The sequence below is a fragment of the Seriola lalandi genome, unplaced genomic scaffold, assembly GCF_002814215.2.
Source record: "Seriola lalandi dorsalis isolate HSWRI2012SDOR001 ecotype SW California unplaced genomic scaffold, Sedor1 jcf7180002054580, whole genome shotgun sequence".
Lineage (NCBI taxonomy): Eukaryota > Metazoa > Chordata > Actinopteri > Carangiformes > Carangidae > Seriola > Seriola lalandi.
The window spans coordinates 1,363,355-1,376,020 of record NW_019525133.1 but is presented as its reverse complement, the minus strand read 5'-3'; the positions used below and the strand labels follow the sequence as shown (position 1 = coordinate 1,376,020).

Genomic DNA, 12,666 nt, shown 5'->3' with positions numbered 1-12,666 from the left:
TAAAAGAGCAATAAGCCCAAATCACTGTGAGAGTTTGTTACAGCCTCAAATATGGATTATTTTCTTTTTTGCATGATAAAACTAAAGTGTTGTTGTTGCTTCATGTTCCCACAGTTCTTAGATATTTCTTCATTTACTCTCGCAGTTTACAGAATAACTTTATGACTGGATCTAATAAAAAATCAAAATCTGTTTGTAAACTCGAGTGTTCTGGCTGTGTGATCAGTGGTGATGCCAGAGGATGTTTTGGAGAGCAGAAAAACACAATACTGTGGCCCTATGCTGGTCTCTAAAGTAACAGTCTAATGAAACGAATTGAAATGAAAAATAAAAGTCCAACAGAATAGTTAACTTCAGCTTGTAAATTGCTTGTCCGTGGCATATCATCTGGATCGAACTTGATGCTTGAATAGTAACACAGCTGGTCACAATTACTGTAATTAAGATGTGTAACCCTGATTAAACCTGCGTGAGTTTTTGCTAAACCAGTACACAAAAAATCTGTTATATTTGCCATTAAGTAAATTGAGGGATATAGTACTGAAATAACCAAAGTGAAGTATCACCGCAATCTGCTGAGCTGAGTGTGATGATCCTGCTAGCATCTCATCTTATCTCGTTCTGAACAGTGATGGTTCTTTTACCTCTTTTCCTCTTCCTATGTGAGATTTTTGCACTTGTCTCTTTTTCTGTCTAAATTGTCTTCCTGCTGCTTTCAGGCTCAGTGGTACCATCAGGGCGGTGAACCCCTGGGACGTCCGTGGCAGAGAGGTGATGTGGTGGGTTGCTTGGTGGACATGGCTGAACGCACCATGGTGGTCACGCTCAATGGAGAGGTGCTGTTTAATGACAGAGGATCAGAGCTGGCTGCCAAGGACTTTGATACCAGAGACGGTCTGGAAGAGTTTTTGACTTTATATAGTGTATTGTACAGACTTTATACTGTCCATTTAACTGAAAGATAATAAATCAAACTTTAAAAAAAAAAATTTCTTGAGAAAGTCCAATTTATATTAAAGTTTTAATAAATATATTTTATACATTTATCAGATTGAATTTTTTTTCCATATTTTCTCTCCCCATATTTCCCAGGCCTGTTGCCTGTGGTCAGTGTTGGGCTGAACCAGGTGGGGAGGCTGAACCTGGGTCGCCATGTGGGCTCCCTGCAGTACTTTACTGTGTGTGGCCTGCAGGAGGGTTATGAGCCATTTGCTGTCAACATGGCCAGAGATCCAGCCCTGTGGATGAGTTGGAAACAGCCTCAGTTTACCTCCATACCACCCAATGATCACAATTTACAAGTTAGTTTTTACAGTTTATAGGCTTTCTTTCCTCTAGCGGTTTAGTCGATATGTGTATGCTAATAAGTATTTTGTACCTTTACGGGGCCCTTGGTTGCTTATAGCACTGGTTAACTGACAACACTGATGCTGAAAATGTTGTTTAAATCTTATCCAAGGTCACTAAAACCAGTGGCTCCGCGGATTCCTTATCCAGCCTGAGGGTCTCTCAGCGGTTGTTTGCACACCACGGTGGAGGCAGTGAAATGGGATTTTATCGGCTCAGCATGTCTGTTGAATGTGCTGCTGTTCTCACTAGCCCTGCAGGGGGCGTGCTTCCAGTGGCCTCCAACACACTCTCTCCAGGTTCAGATGATATTACATCTTATCATATACAGTATGCTCAAGTTAGCCACAGAGAACTCGACAATACTTCACAAAGGACTCGCTTGGCTTGTCATAACACTCAACAAATTACATTATCAATGATGCAGCCTGTTTAAATTAGAAAGCTATTACAAGATGAACATTCAGTGAAATAATTAGTTTGTGAGATCTTGATAGCTGTTGTTTGCAGTTATCCAGATTACTGATATTCACCCATAATGACCTTGATGAGTTGTTCTGCTAAAGCTCCCCAGTGCCTTGCTGTAATTAATTCCCATTGTCCTTTTTAGGAAGGAAAGAACAGGAGGAGGTGGACTCTGACTTTGAAGTGCTGATGAAGTCAGCCCACAGCTTTGCTGGCTCAAGAGATGAGCTCAACTATAAGGATCATAGCCAGGACAAAACATCAAGACTGAAACAACGGTAGGTTGTAGTAAGCATAAAGGCACAATTCTTTTGTTCAGTAGTGATACTTTATTTGGGATAATAATGTACTAGTTACTTAGAAATATTATGTATGTTGCTTTTCCATATTTTTCTGTTAGGTGATCAAAATGACAAGTATGGTTGTAAAAGACGTTTCTCCAAATGAAATGAGACAAAAAACAGAAAAAATGAAGATTGTGAAAATAAACAAGATAAAAAACAGACTCTCATTAATGTGTGTTCTGTCAGGTTCATGCTGAAGAGGACTAAGCCAGGCCTAGTCAGCAGTAACTCGTCCGCACGGCTTCTCGAAGATGTCGTAGTTGACAAAGATAACTACGATCACCTCATCCAGAGCTCTAGAGTAAGGCTTTGATTTTCTCATTATTTCATCCCATCATAACCACATAACCACAGTACAAAAACAATTCAGTGCTAGTAAAATGTTTTGTGATGTTTTTTCTAAATTACTTTTAAATACCTAGAAAAAATGACAGAGAAGACAAAATGTATTTGGGCACTGCTGCCTCAGGATAAAGTAAAATGAAACAAATTGTGCTGCAGGGCTTATTCACATACACTGTTCTTCAGCTCTTTGCTGGTAGATCTACAGTAATTACCAGCCACAATAAAAATGCAAAATGCAAATACCAAACAATGACACCTCTCTGTTTCAGTATTACTACTCAGTGAGGGTTCTTCCAGGCCAGGAGCCGTTTAATGTGTGGGTAGGCTGGGTGACCTCTGACTATCATCACTATGACATGACTTTTGACCCTGACTATGTCCACACCGTGACTGTCACCCTCGGAGATGACAGTGGCAAAGTCCAAGAAAGGTCAGTGTGCACCAGGAAAATGATATTAGTGTGACTGACCAAGAATTGAAATACTGAACTTTGTTCAGAGATTTTGTTGGTTTGGCATGATTATTATAATATTACAACACAGTGTATTCCTGAAGAACTTTAATATTGTATTACATTGTGCTATAAATTAGCAACAAACTATTAATTGTACATATCCCTATCCTTTTGTGAAGTGTGAAGCGGTGTAACTGTTACATGGTGTGTGCTGGAGAAGCAACAGGTCTGTCTCAGAGTCGTAGAAGTGCAGGGTTGGAAATTGGCTGTTTGATTGACACAGCCACTGGGCTCCTCACCTTTACCTCCAGTGGCGTGGAGATGGCCACTTTCTACCAAGTAGGTCACACAGGAAACTATCCGAGTGGTTCAGATTGAGTGATTGAGTTTTTTTCTTAATGTAATACATTAATCTAAATATACATCAACCTCATATTGAGTTGTGTATGCCACAGTTGGCAGAATAACATTAAGTAATTATGGTAAATAATATTAAACATGCTGCGTTGCATTATTAAACTGAGGTACTATTGTTTCACCACTAATTAGGTGGAAGCCAGTACAAAGCTGTTTCCTGCTGTTTTTGTGAAGCCCACCACCAGCAACATGTTTCAGTTTGAACTGGGACGCGTTAAGGTAAAGGAAGTAATCATTCTCGAATCACGTCAAAGACGTTAGAAGAACGTTGTGTTTTTGACCTTGTCTGCTTGTCAGCATGATATATAAAAAAGCAGCATATTCAAGAAATTTGGGCAAAATGTTGTGGACAGATTGGATCTGTAATTAATTAGGTTGCAGTCTGGCGATTTAGTGAACAGCTGTTTGGTGATCTGTTTCTCCATTACTACTTGGATACGTCTTTCTCTTCATCCAGAATGTGATGCCACTGTCAGCAGGCTTGCTTCGCAGCCAAAGAAGAAATGCCACTCCTCAATGTCCTCCAAGGTTTCAGATCCAGCATCTCAGCCCGGTTTCCTGGACCAAAGTGCCAGCCCATCCATTAAAGGTGTTGGTGGATCGGCCAGACGAGCGCAATGGCTGGAGAGTCCAATGCTCTGAGCCCCTGCAAGTCATGAGCCTTCAGATCCCTGATGAAAACAGGTGAAAGAGCAGGAATAAATATGTGTTTTTGGAATTGGGCTTGGAGATTGGAGTCCACAGGAAGTAATGCACCTGTTGTTTATAATGTTGCGATTATCCAACATGTCTTGTCTTTCACTGTGATGTTCAAGAACCAAGCTGTACACACTTGTTTGATGTGTAACATCATCAAAAATGCAACAGACTGTAGCTGCAAATTCTGACTTTCTTTCCATGTACCACTGTTGTGCCAAGTTATCAAGTGGATTTTGTAATTTGTTCTTGATTAAGCAACAACACTGAAATTGACCGTACTATACATCTAGGTGTGTTGACATTTTGGAGCTGTCCGAACTTGATGACCTCTTGACCTTTCACCGCCACACCCTCCTCCTCTACTGCTCTTTATGCACCCTTGGAAACACCAGAGTTTGCCATGCCCTCTGCAGTCACGTGGACCAGTCCCAGGTCCTTCATGCTATTCAGAATCCCCACCTACCCGGCCCACTCCGCTCTGCATTTTACCAGCTACTTATTCAGGTGATTGCTTGTTGGGGTTTGTGTCTTTTTTTGTTTTGACAACAGGATAAGAAAACCTCTTAGAGTAATTAAATTAATATTCTTCTTGTTATTCTTTAGGTTCACCTCAGCAGCTACACCACAGCATGTCTCATGATGAACCATGAATACATCGTGCCCATGACAGACCAGACCAGAGAAATCACCCTTTGTCCCAGGCCTGTTAAATGTGTTAATGGGGGGAGTGGTCAACCTCCAGAAGGCATTCCCAGCACTAGTCTTAGCACATCCCTGAAACCACAGATGCACTTCTCATCTCCTTGTTTTGTCAGGAGTGATGGGATAGAGGGAGATGGTGCAGTTGAAATAGCCTGCACAGACAGCCCAGAAATCCCTCTGGACATATTGAAGAATCTGACAGTGGAAATGCTGACTGCAGGGGCATGGGCTGTGGGTCAGAATGTAAGGGATCCTGTAGGAGGCAGCGTTGAGCTTCTGCTGGTTCCCCTAATTAGACTGTTCTATACCCTGCTGGTAATGAGGGTGTTTGGGGATGAGGATCTGGGCAAAGTTCTGACACTGATAGAGCCGGGAGTCTTCTCCATAGATGGTGAAACTCCTGAGGAGGAAGAGGAAGAAGAGATGAGTGGTGATGATGAAAAGGAGTGGAAAGTGGGCGCCAAAAAGGAACAGGACTCTCCTAAACAAGGACTTCTTCAAATGAAGCTTCCAGAGGCTGTCAAACTTGAGGTGATCAAATAAGCAGATTGAGATGAGCTGCTTATACGCAGTTTAAAATGAATTATTAAAGAAGATTTAATACATTTCCCTCTCCAGCTCTGCCATCTGCTGTCCTACCTGTGTGACAGCCAGGTGCGCCACAGGGTAGAAGCTGTGGTCGCCTTCTCCGACAACTTCGCTGGTCAGCTGCAGGAGAACCAACGCTTTCGCTACAACCAGGTCATGCAGGCACTCAACATGTCTGCCGCTCTCACTGCCCGCAAGACCAAGGAGTTCCGCTCACCTCCACAGGAGCAGGTTGAATGCACTGAAAAATTAGAAATGTTAGGAGAGGATTAAGGTGTTAAAAAAAAATGCTAAGTTGTGGTTTGTCCTATGTTCTAGGAGCTGTACAATGTCTATACTGTCTGTGTCATTTATCATCTGTCTTTAGATCAACATGCTGCTGAGCTTCAGAGAGGATGAGCAGCAGGAGAACTGTCCATGTCCAGAGGAAATCCAACAGCTCCTGCAAGACTTCCATAACCTCCTTAACACACACTGTGGTTGGAACACTGTTTTATCTTTGAGTGATTCATTATTAATCTTCATTGAGCCAGGGACCTATGGCACTTACCACAATTGCCACTGAGGTGGTCTCATCTTATCCTGCTTTTATTGTGCAGGCATTGAATTGGACAGTGAATCAGAAGATGAAGAGGATGCTGAGATGTCTGTAAAAGATCGACTTCTCAGTCTAGTGGCGAGAGTCTCTGGGCTGAAGAAGACACCCATAGAAGCAGAGGAGTGTAGACCGCAGAGCGCCAGTAAGTATATCTGTGCTTTGAAAGCCCATCACTTCACCATTCCCAATAATTCACCTGTACATGTGGTCATGCATGCAACACTTTATTTGGTTCAGGAACAATAGTATATACAATCATAGCTGGGTTGTAATGACAGAAGAGTTTGGTGAAAGTGGATATGTAAATGAGGATGTTAAGTATTGACCTCCAGTCAGAGTTGTTACCAAAAAATGTAACATAAAAAATCATTTTTTTTGCCATACAGCACAGCTGACCTTGTTTTTTTGTTTTTTTTTTAAAGCACAAGGATAGTAGGATTCCACTCCTTAATCACTTTTCACCTGCTGTTACTTCCTCAGAGTCCCTCAAAAAGCTGATCTCTGAGATGATGGTGCGCTGGGCCCAGGAGAGTGAGATAGAGGACCCTGAACTGGTTAGAGCCGTCTTCTCACTGCTGCACCGCCAGTATCAGGGCCTTGGGGGCCAAATGGCAGGACCACTCTGCAAAGCCTATACGATCAGCCAAGCATCAGTGGAGGACACCATGACTCTCCTGTCCTCCCTGGGTCAAATCCGCTCTCTCCTCAGTGTCCGCATGGGGAAAGAGGAAGAGAGGCTGATGATCAGAAGATTAGGGTAGGGGGAGATTGGCAATGCGAATTGGAGTCTGCTTCTTTTGACAGCTTTTGATCTGTGATGATTGGTATTGATTAATTTCTAACACATTTCATCATCATTTCCTGTGCTGGTTTTAGTCACATTTTTTGTATTTTCATGTACAGAGACATCATGAATAATAAAGTTTTCTACCAACACCCCAACCTCATGAGGACACTGGGGATGCATGAGACTGTGATGGAGGTGATGGTCAATGTTCTTGGAGAAGGGGAATCAAAGGTGAGAGATAAATACAATTTATAGTGATATATGGAAATAAATGTGTGTAACGAAAGAAGCAGGTCATCAACTGTGGTTTAAATCTTTTCATTTTAACAGTATTGGTATTCCAAAGGTAAAAACAGCCAAAGCTAATATAATGGTTTCTGGCTTATGTTCATCATTAAATGGGCAATACTCCATGCAGCATGGCCATACAGAACATTAATTCTCTTTTATTAGGAGATTACCTTTCCCAAGATGGTTGCCAGCTGCTGTCGATTCCTGTGTTATTTTTGCCGGATCAGCCGTCACAATCAGGGAGCACTATTTGACCATCTGAGCTACCTGCTGGAAAACAGCAGTGTTGGACTCGGTAATTCACATTTTCACACTTGTCTGTGTCTATGTATAAATGATGTGCAAAGTAAACGAAAGCCTTGTAGAATCTACTGTAATGTATTGTAATACAATAACCTTTCATTGCAAACTGGATTTGTTGAACCTATATATAAATATAACTGTCAGTTTTTGCAGAGAGGTGTTGATTCAGCTCTCGCAGTCTTGAGCTTTTAGTTTGTAGAGTTGTTGTAAGGGTGTCATAAAATTTTCAATGTCTAACTTATGAAAGTTTCACAGAGGCAGATTGCTAAGTAAAAATGTATAGCAGGACTGCTGCACTGAATTACATGGATATACAGTAAGTGTTAAATCTTTGGGTTGTAATAACCTTGTGAAGCTGTTTGGCTCTTGTCTCCACGATAAGAAACCCCAACATCCTGACCTATGTAGTTCATGAGTTGGTGCTCTGATTGTTTTATGCCTTTGTCCCTTAGCTTCACCGTCCATGCGAGGAGCCACTCCTCTAGATGTGGCAGCAGCCTCTGTAATGGATAATAATGAACTGGCCTTAGCACTGAAGGAACCCGACCTAGAGAAGGTGAATTCATATTCTGTGCCTTCCTCTACAGCACTGCTCTTAACCGTCTCCTTTATGTCATAATACGGGGATAAATGCTTTTCTCTACATTGAACATGGACTGCCTTTGCTTACTGTTTTTCATTGACCGTGAAATCTCAGTTTTCTCTGTATTTAATGTTGCCCACTGCCTTTCTGCTGTACATAGTGTCTAATGATGGCAACAGTAATATTGAACAACACATTATTTTATAAGTATCACCACCAACATTAATATGTTACTTGGAATCAAATGAGGGAAAAAATGAAATCATACTTTCTAGTTTAGATTCCTAGAAGGGCATAATATTAAAACAACACAGATTACTTTCTCTTTGTTGTACCCCATTATTTGTTGCTACAATATCCCAGTGTCTAATCTAATCTAATCTGAAGGTGGTGCAGTACCTCGCGGGATGTGGTCTCCAGAGCTGTCCAATGCTAGTGGCAAAAGGCTATCCTGATGTTGGATGGAACCCTGTAGAGGGAGAACGTTACCTGGATTTTCTACGTTTTGCTGTTTTCTGCAACGGTAATCTGTTAGTTCTATCCATAAAGTTTATCCCGTTCAGAGGACATTCTGTGATTTTAAATGACACAATATCCACATTGCAATTATTGGAGACAGTCATGTTGTTCTGATAACTCCAGTCATTTTATATAATTGAAAATGTACTTTTTTTATGTAAACTTTTTCGTCCTAGCACAAAAATGTGCTTAACTTGGTTACTTTACTCTGCCATTTGTCTTCAAACATATCTTTACTGGCAGCAAGAATAGTAAAAGCAAAATGCTGAAAAGCTATACGCAGCTGCATTTTTCATGCTGCTAATTAATTAAGCTATTTGCAATAGAGGTAATTAATATTCTGGTATTCTACTATTGATTTTCATTACTTTGAAGCGATGCCCAGAAGGCATCGGTTCAAATTGTCCTAGAGGGAATTGACGGTTCAGCCAAAGGGCATTGGCTTTCCGTACCACATACCTATAATTGATTTTATCTTTACCTTTTTTCTATTCAGTCTATAAGCTGTACATATATTGACCTGGGTATCATTATTCTTTTGATCCTCTTGGTGTATTTTTGATTTATCAACTTCTAGTCCAAAAAACTCAGTGAGAGACTTTGTCATTTAATTTCAATAGTAAAATTGGGAGAAATATATTAAAAAGACAAAAATGTGACTGCTATCCCACACACAATCCATAAGTTCCGCCAGTGGTTAGTACTAATGTTCCATGTGTTCTTTGTCCACAGGTGAGAGTGTAGAGGAAAACGCTTATGTGGTATTGAAGTTGCTGATTCGTCGGCCTGAGTGTTTTGGGCCTGCCCTGCGGGGTGATGGGGGAAATGGTCTGCTTGCAGCGATGGAGGAAGCCATCAGGATCTCTGAGGACCCTTCTATAGACGGACCTTGCACCACGTACCAGTCCAACAGAACACTGTCAGTATTAGAAGTGTGTGAACAAATCACTATTTTGATACTGCTGTGTACAAAATAACTTTGGATATGTATTTCAAAAAGTTGCTTTAATATTGTAGACACACATACACATACACACACAAATTTCTATGCATAAAAATCAGCCTAATGGTGTACTGGTGTTCAGCTCTGCAGTAAACAGACGGCAGATTGCAAGATTGCAAACAACCAAATAGATTCGGTGCATTCCTTTTTTTTTATTTTGTGCTGTAGAGTAATATTCATAAAATCAGTTTCAATAATTTTGTATTTCTTCTCCATTTCTGCTGGTTCACCAGCTCACTGGTTGTGCAGTGAAAGTTCATTGGCAAATGGGATCAAAGTTCAACATGATTAATCTTAATCAGAGTCGAGAGGTTTTGTGTGTGGTGAAGGATTTGCTATAAATGCTATGCTTTCTGTAACCAGCATTGACAAATGTCAAATATGCAATCAAAAATATTAGTTTTAAAAATGGACATGGGAAAGTCATCTAAATGCAATTAAACACTACATTAGGCGTAAGCCTTATCAAAATAAGTCTCTGGAGTAATTTTCTCCCTAACTTTTTGGAGCATTTCAAGCACAACGTCTGTTCAGCCAACCTGCCCCTGGTAAATAGAAGTTTAATGAAATCAAAACTGCAAAAGTTTAATGACACAGATTATTTTTAAGAACTGACCCCTGCTCTCTCTGCATCTCTTGTAATCATTGTAACTGTCGGAATTTTAAATAGAATTTGAGGTAATCAGTAAAGCTCTTATCCTGCCTGGCTAACCTGCTGCTTTATTTAGGGATAATCAATTGTTCGATTCTCTTAACAATCCTTATTGATTCATTTGAGTTCATGACAAGCTTTTGACCATTATGATTATCTTCTGTAACAGAGATGTTGCCCAGGACCATGATGATGACCTCATTCACATGGGACACGCCATCATGACCTTCTATTCAGCCCTTATTGACTTGCTGGGGCGCTGCGCTCCAGAGATGCATGTGAGTGTTTTCTCTGCCTTCAGCAGCCATTCTCCATCAGTATCCACTGAAAACTCTAAAACAATGAAGCCGAATGGAAAAAGGCTGCAAACTGCTTTTTAGAGACTGAGTCACATAATGGCTTGGTCCTCACACAGAATGATCAAACATAAACTGAAAAATTAGATATTTAGTAATAACCGTGGGCATTTGCTCAACAATGAAATTAAATGTCAGAATCACTACTACAATACCAGTGATTACAGTATTAATCTAATTAAACTCCACAACAGTGAAACTTCTGTAGGTTGTATTAATATACAGTGGGTATATGGAATATTTGAAACACTATGTTCATAGTATACATTTTGTCATATACTAAGTTGTTATCCAATTTTACTCATTGGTGATATTAACTAGATTCTGAGTTATTGTCTTAACTCTGTCTGAATATGGCCGACATGCAACAGTAAGCACCGTGTTAGGTTCTCTGCAGCACCAACCTCACACTAGGGCAGCTTGGGGAGCGAGCATGTGCACCTGACTGTCAGTATAGGCGCCTGAAAAATTTATTTTCCCTGTAAAAGTGAGATTGAAGTGCATTTTTTGTCTTTGGATCATTCAAACACAAAGGCAGTTCAAAATGCTTTACAGAAGTCATAAAAATGCCTTAAAACCTTTAAAAATTAATGAAAAAACTAATGAAATTGTAATTTGAGTTAATACACAATGATGTTTCAGAAAACAAATCAGGCTCAACTCAGTTTTTCAACTTTGAGACAAATTGGATTTGGACTGCAAAATGAGCTGCAATTCAACATTAGGAAGATGTCTGTAATATTTAATAGAATCAGTATACATCCTAACACTTAACATACAATGTAATGCAATATACAATATATACAATCAAAAATTTTATCTGCAATCCCGTGTAATGACTGACCTATGACAGTGTTTTGTTCTGAATTCTTGTCCAGTTAATTCAAGGAGGTAAAGGAGAAGCCATTCGCATCCGGGCCATTCTGAGGTCGCTCATCCCCATTCCGGACCTTGAGGGAGTCATCAGCATCTCCTTTCAAATCCCTTCAGTGTCTAAAGGTTAAAAGAGTCAATCAGTCAATCTTACATCACTACAGTACATTCAACTTATATTAAGACATTGCACAGAAACCTGACCTGTCTGTTACGGCAGCTTATTAAATTATGATTTTCTTTAGAATCTAATTAAAGCCCCACCCAATCAGATTTTTACACATTATGTCAATATGACCTTTCTCTCTGTTTCTCCAGATGGTCTGGTGGTTGAGCCTGACCTGTCTACAGTGTTCTGCCCCGACCACAAGGCCGCTATGGTTCTGTTCCTGGACCGGGTTTATGGCATCGAGAACCAGAGTTTTTTTCTCCACCTCCTAGAAGTTGGTTTTCTGCCTGACCTTCAGGCAGCTGTCTCTCTTGACACTGTGAGCAGAGAAAATTTTAGTTTGTTCCACTGTTCACCTGCTTGACAGATTCAGTGTACCATTGTAGGAGTGACCTGTGACTTTGTATTGATCCAAGCTGCATCATGTCACCAATGAAAAATATCCACCTCCTTGCCCTCATGTCACTCGCATCATTACTGCAATTGTTGAGAAATCCTTGTAAACATGACCTCATGCACTGCTCCTACTTACAGAAGACCCTGTTGTCTCAATTTGATCAATTTACCCACACTAATTAATACTGATAATACTAATAATTTGTGTTTTGTTTTTCCATGAAACATTATAGTATGCTTCCTTCCAAATAAGGTTTAATATATGTTCAGGTTTAATGTGTTTGTAATAGACTTGTTGTGGTATGAAAATGTTTTCCATTTCCTCAGTTTTCTTTATATATACGTATACAGTAATTTTTTTGGTCTTTATGTTCAGTCTAAGGAAACATTGTTTGCATTCCTGATCATGGTTCCCATTTCTTCTTGCTGCCTCCTCACTCCTTGTTTAGTTCCACTTAGGTAATTGGAGTCTGTGTAAGTGTAACCTCTCTTTTGTACTGCAGGCTGATTTAGGATCCACTGATATGGCTCTGGCCCTCAACAGATACTTGTGTACAGCTGTGCTTCCCCTGCTCACCAAATGTTCAGCCCTCTTCTGTGGATTAGAGGACCACACCTTGCTGGTCGACTCTCTCATACAGGCGGTCTACAGCCTCTCCAGGGCTCTTAGCTTGACTAAGGCTCAGAGAGACACCATAGAAGATTGCTTGTTGGCCGTGTGCAGGTATAGTTTTTTAGTTGGTGTCTCAAAGCAACCCACAGATTTAGGGTTCAG

The 12,666-nt window shown here is 40.4% G+C and overlaps 1 protein-coding gene across 2 annotated transcripts in view; it reads left to right on the top strand.

Annotated features, from left to right (window-relative positions):
- Window positions 1-12,666, top strand: part of ryr2b (ryanodine receptor 2b (cardiac)) — a 62,036-nt gene that overhangs the window by 15,641 nt on the left and 33,729 nt on the right. For both annotated transcript variants that reach the window (XM_087177098.1, XM_087177097.1), the window contains exons 27-50: window positions 720-894; window positions 1,093-1,301; window positions 1,460-1,646; window positions 1,958-2,090; window positions 2,343-2,457; window positions 2,771-2,931; window positions 3,135-3,294; window positions 3,505-3,591; window positions 3,830-4,056; window positions 4,362-4,575; window positions 4,675-5,304; window positions 5,392-5,592; window positions 5,729-5,840; window positions 5,961-6,101; window positions 6,440-6,716; window positions 6,863-6,977; window positions 7,200-7,332; window positions 7,793-7,896; window positions 8,311-8,446; window positions 9,175-9,361; window positions 10,267-10,375; window positions 11,332-11,452; window positions 11,645-11,814; window positions 12,395-12,615. In XM_087177098.1, coding sequence (XP_087033224.1) covers window positions 720-894; window positions 1,093-1,301; window positions 1,460-1,646; window positions 1,958-2,090; window positions 2,343-2,457; window positions 2,771-2,931; window positions 3,135-3,294; window positions 3,505-3,591; window positions 3,830-4,056; window positions 4,362-4,575; window positions 4,675-5,304; window positions 5,392-5,592; window positions 5,729-5,840; window positions 5,961-6,101; window positions 6,440-6,716; window positions 6,863-6,977; window positions 7,200-7,332; window positions 7,793-7,896; window positions 8,311-8,446; window positions 9,175-9,361; window positions 10,267-10,375; window positions 11,332-11,452; window positions 11,645-11,814; window positions 12,395-12,615 — 4,325 coding nt within the window. The remainder of the gene's footprint in view (window positions 1-719; window positions 895-1,092; window positions 1,302-1,459; window positions 1,647-1,957; window positions 2,091-2,342; window positions 2,458-2,770; window positions 2,932-3,134; window positions 3,295-3,504; window positions 3,592-3,829; window positions 4,057-4,361; window positions 4,576-4,674; window positions 5,305-5,391; window positions 5,593-5,728; window positions 5,841-5,960; window positions 6,102-6,439; window positions 6,717-6,862; window positions 6,978-7,199; window positions 7,333-7,792; window positions 7,897-8,310; window positions 8,447-9,174; window positions 9,362-10,266; window positions 10,376-11,331; window positions 11,453-11,644; window positions 11,815-12,394; window positions 12,616-12,666) is intronic.